The 17,198-nt window shown below is 42.1% G+C and overlaps 1 protein-coding gene across 5 annotated transcripts in view; it reads left to right on the top strand.

The window, feature by feature from the left end:
- The window catches only part of tmem94 (transmembrane protein 94), a 127,900-nt gene that overhangs the window by 22,204 nt on the left and 88,498 nt on the right, over positions 1 to 17,198 (top strand). For 4 of the 5 annotated variants that reach the window (XM_059653825.1, XM_048554902.2, XM_048554901.2 and 1 more), the window contains 2 exons: positions 3,831 to 4,057; positions 16,700 to 16,819. In XM_059653825.1, the coding sequence (XP_059509808.1) occupies positions 3,998 to 4,057; positions 16,700 to 16,819 (180 nt within the window). In that variant the 5' untranslated portion in view covers positions 3,831 to 3,997. The remainder of the gene's footprint in view (positions 1 to 3,830; positions 4,058 to 16,699; positions 16,820 to 17,198) is intronic. The other variant, XM_048554903.2, reaches the window with a different exon arrangement.

Raw genomic sequence — 17,198 nt, 5'->3', positions numbered from 1 at the left:
CTAAATTCTGTAAAAGCTTCTAAGATTTTTTTCTGTGACAGATGTTGAGCTAACAACTTGTAGTTTCCTGCTTTCTGTCTCCCTTTTTGAAAAATGGAGTTACATCCCCCAGCACGGTGGTTCGGTGGTTCACTGGTTAGCACTGCTGCCTCACAGTGCCAGGGACCCGGGTTCGATTTCACCCTCGGGCGACTGTCTGTGTGGAGTTTGCACATTCTCCCCGTGTCTGTGTAGGTTTTCTCTGGGTGCTCCGGTTTCCTCCCACAGTCCAAAGATGTGCAGGCTAGGTGGATTGGCTGTGCTAAATTGACATAGTGTTCAGGATGTGCATAGGTGGGCATAGATGAGATGCGCACTCGGGGGTTGCAAGTCTTCAGAACAGTCAAAAAGTGGGTTATGGGGTGTGGGTCTGGGTGGAATGCTGTGAGGGTCAGTGTGGACCTGTTGGGCCGACGGGCCTGTTTCCACACTGTAGGGATTCTATGATCTTCTATTCCAATGGGGCCATCACCAAATCAATAAAGTTTTAGATAATCAATGCATAAACTATCTCAACAGCTGTCTCTTTCATCTCCCCACTGCTTTGAATCCCACCCCCCATCTCTCTGCCAGACTGGCTTAAACCCTCCCAAGTGGCTCTAGCAAATCTCCATGCTAAGGTGTTGGCCCCCTCCAATTTAGGTGCAATCTGTCCCTCTTGTACAGGTCACCTCTACCCCAGAAGAGATCCCAATGATCCCAGAATCTGAATCTCTGTCCCCGCATTCTACTGTCAGATCCTGTTCCTACTGTAGCTAACACATGGCACCAGAGATAGACTAGAAATTGCTAACCTTGAGGTTTGGCATCTTAACCTTCTGCCTAACTCCCTAAAGTCACTCTTCAGGACCTCATCCATTTTCCTCCCAATGTCATTGGCACCGATATGTACAACGACCTTTGCCTGTTCTCCAAACTCCCTTAAGAATTTCATGCAACTGCTCAGACATTTTAGTTTGATACTGTCTTTAACATTTCTCGTTAGCCGCTGGTGAGTCTTGTTCATTCTTACTCGTTGAAATGTATGTATTTTGTGTGTTCTGAAATGTCCCCTCAAATGTTTGCCATTACATCTCTATTAAGCATTGCTTTAACCTAATTTGCCTATTCACTTCACAACAGATCTGTTTTTATGCCCTCATAATTGCCCATATTTACATTTTTAAGAGTCTCTGACTACCCCTCTTCAAACAGTGTAAAATTCAATCCTATGATGGTTGGTGCTAAGTAGGGGGCACCTTTTCAAGGAGATCATTAATCCTAAACTATTACAAAATACTAAGCATAGCATATCCTGCTCTCTTGTCAGCTCCTGAGTATACTGTTCTAAGAAACTATCCTGAAAATGTTCTATGAACTCATTTATGCTATCTTTGCTCATTTGACCTTTCTAGTTGATAAGTGCATTAACGTTTTCCATGGTTGTCATTGTATCCTTGGGACAACCCCTCCTTATTTCTTACATTTATGCTTCACCCGACCATGTGGTTAATGTTAGAAGCCTGTACACCACTCCTATATAATAAAATGTGAGGCTGGATGAACACAGCAGGCCCAGCAGCATCTCAGGAGCACAAAAGCTGACGTTTCGGGCCTGGACCCTTCATCAGAGAGGGGGATGGGGAGAGGGAACTGGAATAAATAGGGAGAGAGGGGGAGGCGGACCGAAGATGGAGAGTAAAGAAGATAGGTGGAGAGAGTATAGTTGGGGAGGTAGGGAGGGGATAGGTCAGTCCAGGGAAGACGGACAGGTCAAGGAGGTGGGATGAGGTTAGTAGGTAGATGGGGGTGCAGCTTGGGGTGGGAGGAAGGGATGGGTGAGAGGAAGAACCGGTTAGGGAGGCAGAGACAGGTTGGACTGGTTTTGGGATGCAGTGGGTGGGGGGGAAGAGCTGGGCTGGTTGTGTGGTGCAGTGGGGGGAGGGGACCTCCGCTCAGTTCGCAACAAACAACTGCACCTCCCAGTCGCAAACCATTTCCACTCCCCCTCCCATTCTGTAGATGACATGTCCATCATGGGCCTCCTGCACTGCCACAATGATGCCACCCGAAGGTTGCAGGAACAGCAACTCATATTTCGCCTGGGAACCCTGCAGCCTAATGGTATCAATGTGGACTTCACCAGTTTCAAAATCTCCCCTTCCCCTACTGAATCCCTAAACCAGCCCAGTTCGTCCCCTCCCCCCACTGCACCACACAACCAGCCCAGCTCTTCCCCCCCCCCCACCCACTGCATCCCAAAACCAGTCCAACCTGTCTCTGCCTCCCTAACCGGTTCTTCCTCTCACCCATCCCTTCCTCCCACCCCAAGCTGCACCCCCATCTACCCATCTACCTACTAACCTCATCCCACCTCCTTGACCTGTCCGTCTTCCCTGGACTGACCTATCCCCTCCCTACCTCCCCACCTATACTCTCTCCACCTATCTTCTTTACTCTCCATCTTCGGTCCGCCTCCCCCTCTCTCCCTATTTATTCCAGTTCCCTGTCCCCATCCCCCTCTCTGATGAAGGGTCCAGGCCCGAAACGTCAGCTTTTGTGCTCCTAAGATGCTGCTGGGCCTGCTGTGTTCATCCAGCCTCACATTTTATTATCTTGGAATTCTCCAGCATTTGCAGTTCCCATTATCTCTGACACCACTCCTATAAGTGACTTCTTACCTTTGTCATTTGTCATTTCTATCCAAACTTTTCTAAATCTTGGTTTCTTGAACTTGGTCCATCCTTTCTCTGTTGTGCTAATCTCATCATTAAATAAGAACCATATTGAGCGCTTCTCAGAACATAATCTTCAAAATGAGGCTGAATTATGCTGAACCATCGTCCTTTGACTGAGGATTTTATTGATATTATGAGTGAATAACATGTATTGAAGATTGTAGTCAAAGAAGCCAATCTCAAGAAGGGAGTGAATGTGGTATCTCTTTGATATAATTGACTGACAATGACTGTAAATACTTCAGTCTTTTCTGTTGCAATCTGGGTTTGGGATCTAACATGATTGAGAATGCTTCCTCCTCCCCTTAATCATTTAAATAACCGTTACCATTAGAAACTTATTGGTATTGATTAGGGGATCGGCTAGCTGCCTCAAATTATTTTTGGATAAATTTTGCTCTTTCCATGAACATCTTACCAAATAGCTAAACTCTTGCATTGCCTTCATCTAAAGTGTTGGCAAATTTTATGATTAATGAAGTATTGCATTTATATACTGCTCTTGGGTATTTTTCAGGGTTTCACATCCAGTGATGACTGGAAGCAGAGTCATTGTGCACACAATAAGGATCCACAAACAACTTTGTGTTGATGTCTTTTGGCTGTAAGAGTGGGATTTCACTGGGATGCCTGGGAAAAATGCCATTCTGTTGTTCAAATTGTGGAACAGGCAAGTCTGTAAATGTTCTGAGTGCATCACCCATTGATGATGCAGCACTTTCTGCAAGCTGGCATGATCAAGTGCTTATGTCCTAATGTGAGACGTGAACCCCATAATCGTCTTGGCCAGACTAGTGGCTTAAACTGAGCCAATCTGCTATTTAAAATTGGGATTTGACAAAACCTGACTCCTTTATTCAAACCTCTTATTTATCCTTTTCTGTACTATCCCTTACTCATACTGTAATTTTGAATTGGTACTGAATTAAAGCAGAATATATTACTATTTTTGAATGTGGGCTTGCCCAGATTTTGAAGTGTTGCACAGCAGCAAGAATTATCATTTCAGCTGCAGACAAGCCCTTTGCCAGAGTGCAGCATATGCTAAATTTATCATTGGTTCCATTATGCTAGGTAGCTGGTAAGGAGCCATTCACGTACGTGACCAGGAGCAACATGAGACGTTGACGCCTGCTGCTGCGCTTGTAATTCCAGAGCTATCTCTGCCAGGCAGCTCAGGCTGAGCACACGAGAAAGCCGTATCATCAGTATCTTTTAATCTGCAGCCTACATTGGGCTCAATGCTTTTCAAAGATCTAAAACCAGCGGCAATAAAGCCCCAGAAGTGGACTAAGATGCGAGTGAGTCTTTATTTGGTTTGTATTTAGCAAATTAATTTATAATGCCTTTTAGTGGGGTAGTATATTTCTCTTCAACAAGAAGTCTTGATTGCTATTTTCGAAACAAGATGTTTCGTAGATGTCGGTGGAAATGTTTTCCCTGTTATTTTATGCTGTTTTGGAGTATTGTCAATGTCTGGTAGTCCTGTGTATGTGTATACAAGGTGATAAAAATAATGCGCTTATAGTCAGGAGTATACTGTGTGCTCCTTATGTATAACGAGAAATTGTTCAGAAATGGATGTGCATGTTAACTTCCCCTAAGATGTTAGGAGATGCATGGTTTAAAGGGCTACTGTCCTCAACAAAAAACAATTCAGTAAGCATGCAAAAGAAGCTTGAGTGAAAAGATGTATCACTGGTGATTATGTTACAATTTATTTTGGGCATTATTCTCTTCCCTAATATGCTTCCCTGTGAAAATCAGTCAAAAGTGAACTTTTCTTTCAAATCTATTAAATATCTAATGCTTTCTAGCAGCAGAGCCTGGTTTTTATCTTAACTATCCCTCCACAATTAACATTGAGTATTTAGATGGGGAAATACCATTGAGTTAGAATTAAGGAAGATCTGTGTTTGATACCTGAAACATACTGTGGCAATTTGTCAGGTTAGTGGAGCAATTACCAGGACAGCAGTGCATTTACGAAAGCAAAGCAGTGCGGAAATCTGAAATAAAATCCAAATGTTAGAAATACTAAGCCAGCTGGCAACATCTGTGGACAGAGAAAAACAATCAGCATTTCAAATTTGATATGAATAGTTGTATTTGACCACTAACCCAGTTTACCCTCCTCAGATGTTGGCAGACCTGTTGAGTATTCCCACTGCTTTAACTTCTACCTTTGCTTTTGATTTTTTAAAAAAAGTGAATGAAAATGATGTAATTACTCTCATGATGATACTTTTAACTTTAAAATCATTTGTTGGATGCATTTTTGTGCACCCTTTATCAGCACAGCATTGTGACATTGTTCTTCCAATTAACACAGTCACGCTGTGAAGTAGCGATGTATGGCATTGTCAGTGTGCTAAATAGGATAGATTGAAAACTGGGCATCACGAAGTGCTGTGGCCTGTCTGCAGCAACAGAATTGTATTCATCTATAATCTGTAACCTTGTAGCCCTCGTTCTACCATTCCCACTGAGCCAGGGGATGAACTCTGGATCAATAAGATGTGTAGCAGAGAGCTTGCTAGGAGCAACATCAGGTATACCTAAAAGTGAGGTTCCAACCTGGTGAAGCAATAATCCAAGAGTTAACAGAGCTAACAGTTGAAGCAGCATGTTGTGGAGAGTTAGGTGATCTCGCAGCCAATGGAGAAGATCTTTGATCTTACTGTAACCAGTTTCTAATGGTAGCGGCTATTTAAATGATTAATGGGAGGGGAAAGCATTCTCAATGATGGTAGAACTTCATACCAGATTGCAACACAGAATATTAAAATATTTGTAATCATTGTTAGCCAGTTGTGTGAAAGAAACACTGCATCTCACCTTCTCGAGGTTAGCTTCTATGACTGTACTATTCTTCAGAAAATTTAATTCAGTCATAATATCACAGTGACAAGTGCATAAAATTCAACACCGGTGATGGGCCCCAAAGTGTCTTGGCTGCAATGCTGAAAGATTTGTGCTGCTTGTAGATGATTCAAATTGGTCAATGAGGAAGAAAACTGTAGTCTCAGGAAGGGAGCAACAGGTTGGCCAACTGGGCAGTAAAATAGCAAATATAATTCAGTCTGGTGAATTTTGATGTAATGTGTCGGGAAGGCAAGCAGTCAAAGGAATACACAGGAAATAGGTCACTGAGGAGTGTAAAAGAAGAGATATTTGAACACGTATCAGTAGACCCCTCAGACAGTAGAACAGGATCAATAAATTAATGAAAAAAAACAGGATAATTTATTAGTCGAGGCATAGAATATGATTGGGGGGAGGGGTTCTGGGTTATGACAGAATTGTATTATTCATTGTTTAGACCACAGGTCAAATACTGTGCACAGTTCTGTTTGCTGCACTATGTAAAGGATGTGATTGCATTTGATACAGTATGGGGGCTTTGCCAGAAATTATGAATTGTAGCAATGAGCAAAGATCGAAACAATCAAGGTTTTCTTTGGAGCAAAGGATGGATAGGAAGAACCTGCTTCCTTTCACAGAGATCTGTAACTGAAGGCACAAATATTTTCAATCAGTCGGACATGTTGGCCCAGAATAATGGACACTACTGTGTGCCTCAGGAACTCCCAAGTGATAGTGGGAGGATTAGACGAGAGTGGAGGATAAGTCCTTATTGATTCAGAGGGTAGAAGAGGTCTGGAGCTCGCAGCCTGAGAGGGAGGTAAAAACATGTCTTCACTGCATTTTAAAGTGCGCTTGATTACCCATATGTGACCAACAGGGCTGTAGCCTAAATGTTGGGAAATGGAAATAAGTTTGATAGCTTTTTTTTTCTGACACGTACATGGTGAGCCATAAATTTTTGATTTTATATTCTGTTGTCCACTGGTTAAGTAACTCTATCTCCACTGCGCTGAGGTTGGTACCTAAAAACTGTTGTATGTATTTTTAAAAAAAGGTGATTTCAGTCCCAGACATTTATTTCTCTCTTTTATTACTCTTTCACTGTTGGCATGCCAGCATTAGCACACTGTGTATGCTGCGTTGTACATGAGTAGAAAAAAATTCATTATAAAGAATAATCATACCTATTCCTTCCTTGCTGTCCATTCAAGCTTCAGACGTTCACACTGCTCAAGGAACCATAGACCCCAACATGCATTAGTACCTTCAGAAGAGCTTGGATTGTTTCCTTTGTCCATGTTCTGTTGCAGTAAAAGGGTTAAATAAATAGGCTAAATGCTACACTAAGAGGGCAGAGCTATGTGGAGTGGTTAGTTGACTTGTAACTTGTTTGTTTGCTGCAGTTCAAATAAAGGCAATTCAAAGAAAAGGGAACAATAGGTTAAAGCTTTGTGTTTGTGACGTAATGAACTCATAAAGAATGGCAAATATGGAGTTCACAAAACAGATGGCTATGTTCCTGTCTGCAGCACTTCTGGATTTAAACTGTGTCAATCTCATGGCAAGTTGAATGGATAGGGAAACTGGTGTAGTAACATCAAGTTTACGCACTGATGAATGAACATTAATAGAGAGTGTTGAGAAGATTTGTAGCTCAGGTTGAGGTTCTGGATGTGAGTTTGCTCGCTGAGCTGGAAGGTTAGTTTTCAGACGTTTCATCACAACCGGAACTCCATCAACAAACACATTGATTTGGAGCCAATCTACCATCCCCTGAGAAAAAGAACAGGAAATGACATCACCAATGCAGGAAATGACATCACCAACCCAAGGAAACCTAACCAGATAAATAGAAAGCGGGACATCACACCAGCGCTTCGTCGGAGGCTCACTGCTGATGTTACCGAGAATGGTGACGAAATGTCTGAAAACTAACCTTCCAGCTCAGCGAGCAAACTCCCATCCAGAACATTAATAGACTTTATTGAACACAATATTGAATAGAAGGAATAACAAGAGAGGACATATTCTGGAGCTATGCTCCAAAACTTCGGAATCCCCGGTTCCCAACACCTGATGGACGTCCAGCCCCTATACACCTGCATTCCCCATACAGATGGCCTAGAGGCCTTCCGCTTCTCCCTGTCCCATAGGCCCGACCAGTCCCTGTCCCCTGACACCTTCATCCGCTTAGCCAAACTCGTCCTCACCCTCAACAACTTCTTGTTCAATTCCTCCCACTTCCTACAGACAAAGGGAGAGGCCATGGGTACCCCCGTGGGCCCAAGCTATGCCTGCCTCTTTGTAGGTTACATGGAACAATCCCTCTTCCATACCTACACTGGTCCTAAACCCCACCTCTCTCTCTGTTACATTGATGACTGTATTGGCACTGCCGTGTGCTCCCATGAGGAGTTTGAACAGTTCATCCACTTTATCAACACCTTCCTCTCCAACCCTAAGTTCACCTGGACCATCCCTGATACCGCACTCTCCTTCCTGGGCACCTCTGTTACCATTTCTGGTAACACCTGGAAACCAATATTCATTTCAAGCCCACCAACATCCACAGCTACCTGGAAAATTGCAGTTGTAACCCCCTTGTTTAAGAAAGGATCAAGACAAAAGATGGAAAATTGTAGGCCGATTAGCCGAACCTCGGTTGTTGGTAAAATTCTAGAATCCATTGTTAAGGATGAGATTTCTAAATTCCTGGAAGTGCAGGGTCGGGTTAGAACAAGTCAGCATGGATTTAGTAAGGGGAGGTTGTGCCTGACCAACCTGTTAGAATTCTTTGAAGAGGTAACCAGCAGGTTAGACCAGGGAAATCCAGTGGATGTTATCTATCTAGACTTCCAAAAGGCGTTTGATAAGGTGCTTCACGGGAGGCTACTGAGTAAGGTGAGGGCCCATGGTGTTCGAGGTGAGCTACTGGCTTGGATTGAGGATTGGCTGTCTGACAGAAGACAGAGAGTTGGGATAAAAGGCTCTTTTTTTCGGAATGGCAACCAGTGACAAATGGTGTCCCGCAGGTTCAGTGTTGGGGCTGCAGCTGTTCACTTTATATATTAATGATCTAGATGAAGGGACTGCGGCATTCTGGCGAAGGTTGCCGATGATACGAAGCGAGTTGGGGAGGCTGCGGAAAGATTTAGACAATTTAGGAGAGTGGTCCAGGAAATGACTGAAATTCAACGTGAGCTAATGTGAGGTTTTGCACTTTGGAAAAAAGAATGCAGGGATGGACTATTTTCTAAACGGTGAGAAAATTCGTAAAACAGAAGTAAAAAGGGATTTGGGAGTGTTCTTCCAGGATTCTCTAAAGGTTAACTTGCAGGTAGAGTCCGTGATTAAGAAAGCGAATGTAATGTTGTTGTTTATCTCAAGAGGTTTGGAATATAAAAGCAGTGATGTGCTTCTGAGACTTTATAAAGCTCTAGTTAGGCCCCATTTAGAATACTGTGTCCAATTTTGGACCCCACACCTCAGGAAGGACATACTGGCGCTGTAGCGTGTCCAGCGGAGATTCACACGGATGATCCCTGGAATGGTAGGTTTAACGTACGATGAACGGCTTAAGGATCCTGGGATTGTATTCATTTGAGTTTAGAAGGTTGAGGGGAGATCTAATAGAAACTTACAAAATAATGTATGGCTTAGAAAGGGTGGACGCTGGGAAGTTGTTTCCATTAGGCGGGGAGACTAGGACCCGTGGGCACAGCCTTAGAATTAGAGGGGGTAAATTTAAAAAGGAAATGAGGAGACATTTCTTCAGCCAGAGAGTGGTGGGCCTGTGGAATTCATTGCCACGGAGCGCAGTGGAGGCCGGGATGTTAAATGTCTTCAAGGCGGAGATCGCTAAATTCTTGATCTCACAAGGAATCAAGGGCTTTGGGGAGAGTGCAGGGAAGTGGAGTTGAAATGCCCGTGAGCCATGATTAAATGGTGGAGTGGACCCGATGGACTGAATGGCCTTACTTCCACTCCTATGTCTTATGGTCGTATGGTGATAATACACCCCCTCCCACCCACCTTCCTGCAAAAATGTATCCCCTATTCCCAATTCCTTCACCTCTGCCACATCTGCTCCCTGGATGAGGCATTCCACTCCCGAACATCTCAGATGTCCCCATTTGTCAAGGACTGCAACTCCACCCCCGCCCCCAGTGGTGAGAACACTCTCGACCACATCTCCGGCAATTCCCGCAACTCATCCCTCACACCCCCTCCCCACGATAATAACCAAAACAGAATCCCCCTCGTCCTCACATTCCACCCCACCAACCACCGGATCCAACGCATCATCCTCCAACACTTCTGCCATCTGCATTTCAACCCCACCACCAAAGACATTTTTCTCTTAACTTCTTTCTGGAGGGACCACTCTCTCCGTGACTCCCTTGTCCACTGCACACTCCCCTCCAACCCCACCACGCTGGGCACTTTTCCTCGCAACTGCAGGAAATGCTGCACCTGCCCCCACACCTCGCCCCCATCCCACACCCCAGGAAGACTTTCCACATTAGCAGATGTGCAGGTAAACATCCAGTTGATGTGGTTTACTCCATCCGCTGTTCCCATTGTGGCCTGCTCTACATTGGGGAAACCAAGCAGAAGCCCATTTCAGAAGAAAGGTCTAGGCCTGAAACGTCAGCCGCCTTGCTCCTCTGATGCTGCTTGGCCTGCTGAGTTCATCCAGCTCTACACCCTGTTATCTCAGAGTCTCCAGCATTTGTACTTCCTACTCCCTCTGCTGACGATGTTTGTTTAGTACATCCTTAGCGGTGTGACCCTTTCATCTTTTACTTAATAATTTCTGTGTCTGATACTACCGGTTTCACTAACAACTGAAGAAGGATTAAGCTTCCAAAAGCTTACGTTTTCAAATAAACCTGTTGGACTATAACCGAGTGTTGTTGGAAATGTTATTATGCAAGCTGCGTTCCTGGTATTAAAATCACTTTTTAGATTAGCACCTTATTCACTACAGCCGTCATTTTTCTGCCATTTAGAATCTTTAAAATCTTATACTGCCTCATATACAAAAGTTTGTTTTGCCTTGTACTTTTCTGCCCTACCTTTGTCAATTGCTTGTGTTACTTGTCACACTGCATTAGTGCAATCTGACTCTGTCTGGCAGTATTATCTGTCCTCATCGTTTGATCAAAATGATGATGGACATTTTACATCTGGAACTGCTCTTAAAAACTATCTAGTGATCCTTGATGGTATGTGTGTGGTATTTAAAAGTGAAAGCAGGATAAAATGGCCTGCTTCCACACAGGATTCTATGATAGAGATGACCTTTGATGTTCATTGCCTTTGAATAATCAGTGCTTGCTTTGTGGGGCAACTACTAAGAAAAATCATTTAAGGAAAGAGAAATTGGGCAGAGAATTGATCTGTTGTAATATTTAAGAGTTCATTGAGAAATGAGTCTCTAGGTTTGACAATTCTGGTGTTTGGATGTTTTTGTCCCTGAAACTATAATAAAGCCAAAACAAGGGATATTTAATAAAATTGTAATTTCTCTATCAAGTCTATACAGTCTAAAGATAGGACAACATTAGACTGTTTTCTCTTGAAATGAATCATTGAAAAAATAAAGCTAAGTTTCACATCTCCCTTCTGGCTGTGTTAAAATTTGCATTTTGGAGCTGCAATTCATTTGCATTAATATGAAGGTTTTACCAGCAATGCTTTTCATATTTGAAAGGGAAAATCTAGGGTATTTGTAAGTTACCCTAGGTAGCTACCCTGGCCTTGATCGCATCATTGAGGAGGATCTGCAATACCATATCCACAATAATTCAAGGCACTGTTTGAAACTTGAGCAGAGTTTTACTGGAAAATCTTCTTTCAACCATTACACTCAGCCCAGATCAGATGGTCATTGCTCAGTTGTAATAGAGAAATATAATTATAAATTCTTCTTTGGCACCAATTAAGAAGTTCATCCCCAATGTCCATTACTATGCTGAGGTACAGGATATTCAGGCTGTTTGAATTACATGAGGATGAAAAGGGTTATAATAACTAGAAGGTATGGCTCAGAAGAATATTGCATGTTCCTCACCCCTGTTCTGGTTTTTGACTGGCTTTGGCTTCCTATCTCCAAAATATATAGTTGAGTTGAAGGTAAATGCAAAAATTAACTATAAAGAGAGAAAGATGTTATTTAAAAATGTAGAAAAAATTAGTAAAAGTGGGTGGAATTATGTTTGATACATCATTAAGGGTTAACTAAGCACAAGTGAGATTCAAGTAGATGTGCTGTTAGGACATGTCCTGTAAATGGATAAGAAGAGAAGCTGGATAAGTAGGCTATTTGAATCCTTGAGCCTACTGCACCATCCATTATGATCATGGCCGAATACGAATCTCTGTGCCCTAATCCCATCTCATAGCTATTTCCCTTCATCCCTTTAGCCATGAGCTAAAATCACCTCCTTAAAAACACTGTGGTTTGGCTTCAACCACTTTTCAGGCTCACCACTTTTGGTGCGGAAATGTCTCCACTTGTCAGTCCTAAAAAGTTTTGCCTTATTCTTAAACTATGACCCCTTGTTCTGGATTCCCCCACCATGGGGAACATCCTTCCTGCATCTGACCTGTCTGTTTCTGTCAGAATTTTATAGGATTCTATGGGATCCCTCTTCTCTCTGTCTCTCCTCCTACACCAACAGCCCCCATTACTCTAAACTCCAGTAAATACAGTTCTAACTGACTCAATCTCTCCTACATCAGTCCTACCATCCTAGGAATTAATTTGGTAAACCTTCATTGCACTGTCTCTATAGCAAGGACAGCATTCCTCAAAGGAGGAGACGAAAACTGCTCTCAATATTCCAGATGTGGCCTCACCAATGCTGTATAAATGCTGCAAGACCCATGTGAGCTGAAAAGCAGAGATGAGGGGCACATTGCTGGTCCTGCAGCAGTCTGAGTTAATGATATTGCTCTCATTTTACAGAGGATGGAACATTGGGATCTGCAATAAAATTAATGGATGGTAATATACCTCCAAGCTTCAGATCATCATAAATCATCAGTTTTGCTCTGCAACATCTGATTCCTTCATTGAATTATGGTTTCATTACTAATTCCCATGCATGTGTCATTTTAACATGGAGATAAGCCAGTCAATTTTACATTTTTCTGTATATTCAATCTCTATCATATATCATCCTGGCAAAACTATAGTCTGGGTTGTATCATTGTGCATGATATGAGTGAATATTTCGAGCAGCGTATAACATCTTTGGCTGAGATGAGGCAACACTGTGTGAAGCTGGAGGAACACAGCAGGCCAGGCAGCATCAGAGGAGCAGGAAAATTGACGTTTCGGTTTGGGAGAAGGGTCCTGACCTGAAACGTCAACTTTCCTGCTCCTCTGCTGCCTGGCCTGCTGTGTTCTTCCACCTCCACACTGTTGTCTCAGAATCCAGCATCTGTAGTTCTTGCAATTCTTAAGGCTGAGATGATTTTTTGATTAGGGCAAGCTGGCCTCCATGATTTGATCTAACTGGCCATTCTTTGTGAGTGACTTCCAACCAGACCTCTGGGATATAGGAAGATATTTGAGCTCAACTGAAAATTTCCTTTGTCTCCAAAATGTGTTCCAATACATGATTTCTAGGAGGGGGAATAAACTTGGATAATGATCATAATTAGGAACCCCAATTAATTTGTTTCTCATATGTGGGTTCAGGATAACAACAAGCTGGGTAGATAGGTCGAACATCAAAATCATAATATACTGTTTTGGTTTTGTGTTTGGAAATTTCTATTTTTCCACTGCCCCAACCATTGTACCTTTGTAGTTAACATGCATCATTCTGCTCCCTTCAGCCTGAAACAAAGATGAAATAGTGCCAGGTCTGTGCCACTTTGCTCCTGAAGTTGCATTCGTAGTTCACCTATTGATCTGAGGTCAGAACCAATCAACAATGGTTCATTTGTGACATCTCAGTTGGAGTGCTTGGCTTTTGTATGGAGCATTTTTGTACGGATGTCTGGTGACATGCATGCTGTGCTTCATGCTGTTAAATTTAACAGGTATTTAATTCTATTCTAAATTTTTTAGCATGAAGCAGATGCAATCCATGTGGTGTGAATCTGTCTATTTGGGCTGGTCTCTTATCTCCACTGTTGTACTCTGTGGCAATATTAGGGTTACAATGCAGAAAACTGATAAATTTGGATTGTGAAAACTTTTCAAGATGTCTAGCAAGTGACGGTGCCTCATTTAAAAAACCAATTATGCCATTGTGCACTTAATGTTTCTGCATCACATTATGCAAGTTCAAAATCATTACTGCCCCAAGCAATGTAAACATCTTTCAATTGTGCACCATGAGTGAGCACCCACTATAGCGCAGCACTGGCAAAGATTAGGGATTCTGTGTACTCCTAATGTGCATTGTTATCAGGTTCTGTACCCGGGAAACCTATTGATGGACAATTCAGAGCATTATGAATGATACAGTCTTGCTTAAACACCTAGTGTAAAATCTGATCATATTAATGGTACACAATGATCATTGTCAACTTGTTTCAATTGATAGTGCTTTTCTCTCTGGATCAGGAAGATCAAGGTTTGTAACATGGTGAACTGTTGAGAGTTGAATGCATAACTAGAGGATGTTCCTTATTGTTGAACTATTATCCTTTAGTCAGGACTCGAAACTAGAGTTTACCTTCTCCTTCCAGTTGATTTAGATAGAGGATCTCTCAATGTTACTTAAGTATAAGGAGTTCTTGCAATGCCTTGAAGTGTGTTCCTTCTTCACCCAGCATTACCAAAATGTCGGTCATCTTTCAGCTTTGAATATGAGGCAGAATTGCAGCTGTGTTTACCTGCAAGATTGTCCATGCATTTCAAAACAATGCATAGTATTTGAAATGGTTGGAATAATTGAGACAGTCAGATACTATGAATGCAAACATTTTATTTTTCATTGTGACATTTGATGTTTAGGCCACAATTGTAATGGATCCAAAAGAAATTGAAAGCAAATCAAATAGAGGAGATGATACTTGCTGTATGACCATTCTGCACAATTTAATACAATATTAGGTAAAAACAAAATGCCAGTCACTAAGAGAAAAGGCATTTAACAAATGATGCCAGTTCCAAGTGCATGGAGAATTTGTGATGTGGCTGTAGCCTCATGCAGGCATGGCCTTGTTTCACCACTGGTCTGCTTGTACTACTGAGCTCCTTTAGAATAGGGGCTTTTGTGTGGTTGTGCTATGAGATCATGGAAACATACTTAAGTGTAATGCACATAAATACAAAAGCAGTAATGTTTTATTGTATATTTTGACATCTACAAATGCTTCGCAAAGGTTACTTGAAATAATATCTTGAAACACTATCTGATTAAAATTCAATTTAAAATGAAGATGGGTAGCCTGCTGTGAATGCAAGAAGGAAAATTAATTTTTAATGTGTTTCATTGATTTTTAATCTGTATTAAGGGATTTGAAAGCTGATTTTGCTCAGATCAACGTTCCTCATTTGTGGCATGTTCATGGGTCACAGCATGATTGACAGCTGGTGCAACTGTGTTTTTAACAAAACTCTGAAGGGTGCTGCCTCTTTAATCACACTGAGATGGCTGAACATGCAAATGCAGTAAAGAATTATAAGCATGTAAAACCACAACATTAAGTTCTTGACTGAAGCCAAAATATTGTGGAAGCTGGAAAAATTCAGCAGGTCTGGGAGTTTCTGTGGAGAGAGAAGCAGAGTTAATGCTTCTGAAGGCGATTCATGCAGACTTGAAATGCTAACTGTTTCTCTCTCTGCAGAAGCTGCCAGACCTGCTGAGTTTCTCCAGCATCCCCTGTTTGTCACAAGATTAACACTATTGACTCAGTAGTTTTAGGTAGAGTGATGCAGCATATTTATGTTTGACCATATGTGCATGACGTAGAAGGCAGTGCTAAACTAAATGCTAGCAGTGCCCTGAAGTCCAGTCTTACTTGCTGTATGACCATCCTGCACAATTTAATACAATACAATATTAGGTGAAGACAAAGTACCAGTCACTAAAAGAAAAGGCATTTAACAAGAAATGATGCCAGTTCCAAGCACATGGAGAATTCGTGATGTGGTTGTTGCCGCATGCAGAGATGGTCTTGTTTCACCACTGATCTGCTTGTACTACTGAGTTCCTTAGAATAGGCGCTTTTGTGTGATTGTGCTCTGAGATCGTAGAAAATATGCTCAAATCACTACTGTCCTTTTAATTGCATCCGTTCATCCAGGACCTCTAGCTGTTTAACTGCCTAGGAATTGTGCCCAAGAAGCAGCTGCTGATCCCACTCAATCAACGGTCACTCTTTCAAAATATACTGGAAATGATTCTGTTCTGAAGTAGGTTTTTGTTTTGGAATAGGACTCTCCCATCTCATTTCTTTTTTTTCCTGCTGCTGGCTGAGCTGGGTTCACAAGCAGTTTATTCTGTGCCTGGATGACAGTGATATAGTCTGTTTACTGTGGAAACAGTTTGATTTCCTCTACGGTGACAATCACCTCAGTTTGAAGCTTTCCTCCCCAGCCGTTGCTGTCGAGTTGCTTGGTGAGTTACAGCAACATGTTATTCCCTCCCTGCCTTCCTGTTCACAGCACTGTTGCTGAATGCATAGGAAAACCCACTCAAGGGATGACAATAAACCTTGACAAAGTATAAACTTTTTTCTGTATCAAGATGCAGCAGGTGCAGAAGTACTTTGAGCATTATCCTGGGTTGAATGCTTTTAACTATCACTCCAGAATTGCAATTAACAGTGACAGAAATGGCCACCAATTGATCTCTCTTTTAAACATAATGGTCTATCCAGCCAGTACCAAGTTTGACAGAATATAATTTAAATTAACCTCAGTTTTGTTCACTCATTTGCAAAAAAGATCACTACTTAATTATTTCTTCCATAAACCCTAGTGATGACAGTGATACCAACAGGGTCACAGTCTATTTAGGTAGCTTTCCATTTTATAATAAATTATCCATCAGTGACTTGATTAGAGGCATTAGCTAAGTCATACTGTTCTGATTATTGCATAGGATGAAATGGTCGCTAGCTTGGGCCTTTCCACCAAACAGGCTCTGACAGTACTGCATAACCAGCTCTCAATAATCCTGGAAGAGCACCAGAAGCAGCAGATAAAGAAGGGCTCTTGGAAGGTAGGGACATACTGAAAATTCTTGCCATGCGTCATTGTTTTTGACTGGCCTTTTATAATCTTAGGCTCCTTCAAAAACTTACTGTCTGTATCCTGATTTTTAGTGTTTGCTAATCTGCATTGGTTCCATGCTTTACCAAGCCCAATATTTAAAATTCTCATTCTTGTATTCAAATGCATCTATTGCCGCGCTCTCTCTCGCGCTCTCTCTGTAACCCCACACTCCAAGCTTGAAACCCTTTGGGAATGCTTTGTTAACCTGTTTTCCTCCTTCCCACCATTGGTGGCTGTGCCTTCAGTTTAAACCTTAAACTCTGGAATTATCTATCAATCTCTCCACCTCTGTTTTAAGACGTTTCTTTAAACCTACCTGTATGGAA

Source organism: Stegostoma tigrinum, chromosome 22 (genome assembly GCF_030684315.1).
Source record: "Stegostoma tigrinum isolate sSteTig4 chromosome 22, sSteTig4.hap1, whole genome shotgun sequence".
Lineage (NCBI taxonomy): Eukaryota > Metazoa > Chordata > Chondrichthyes > Orectolobiformes > Stegostomatidae > Stegostoma > Stegostoma tigrinum.
This window is presented reverse-complemented; position numbering and strand designations above follow the sequence as displayed.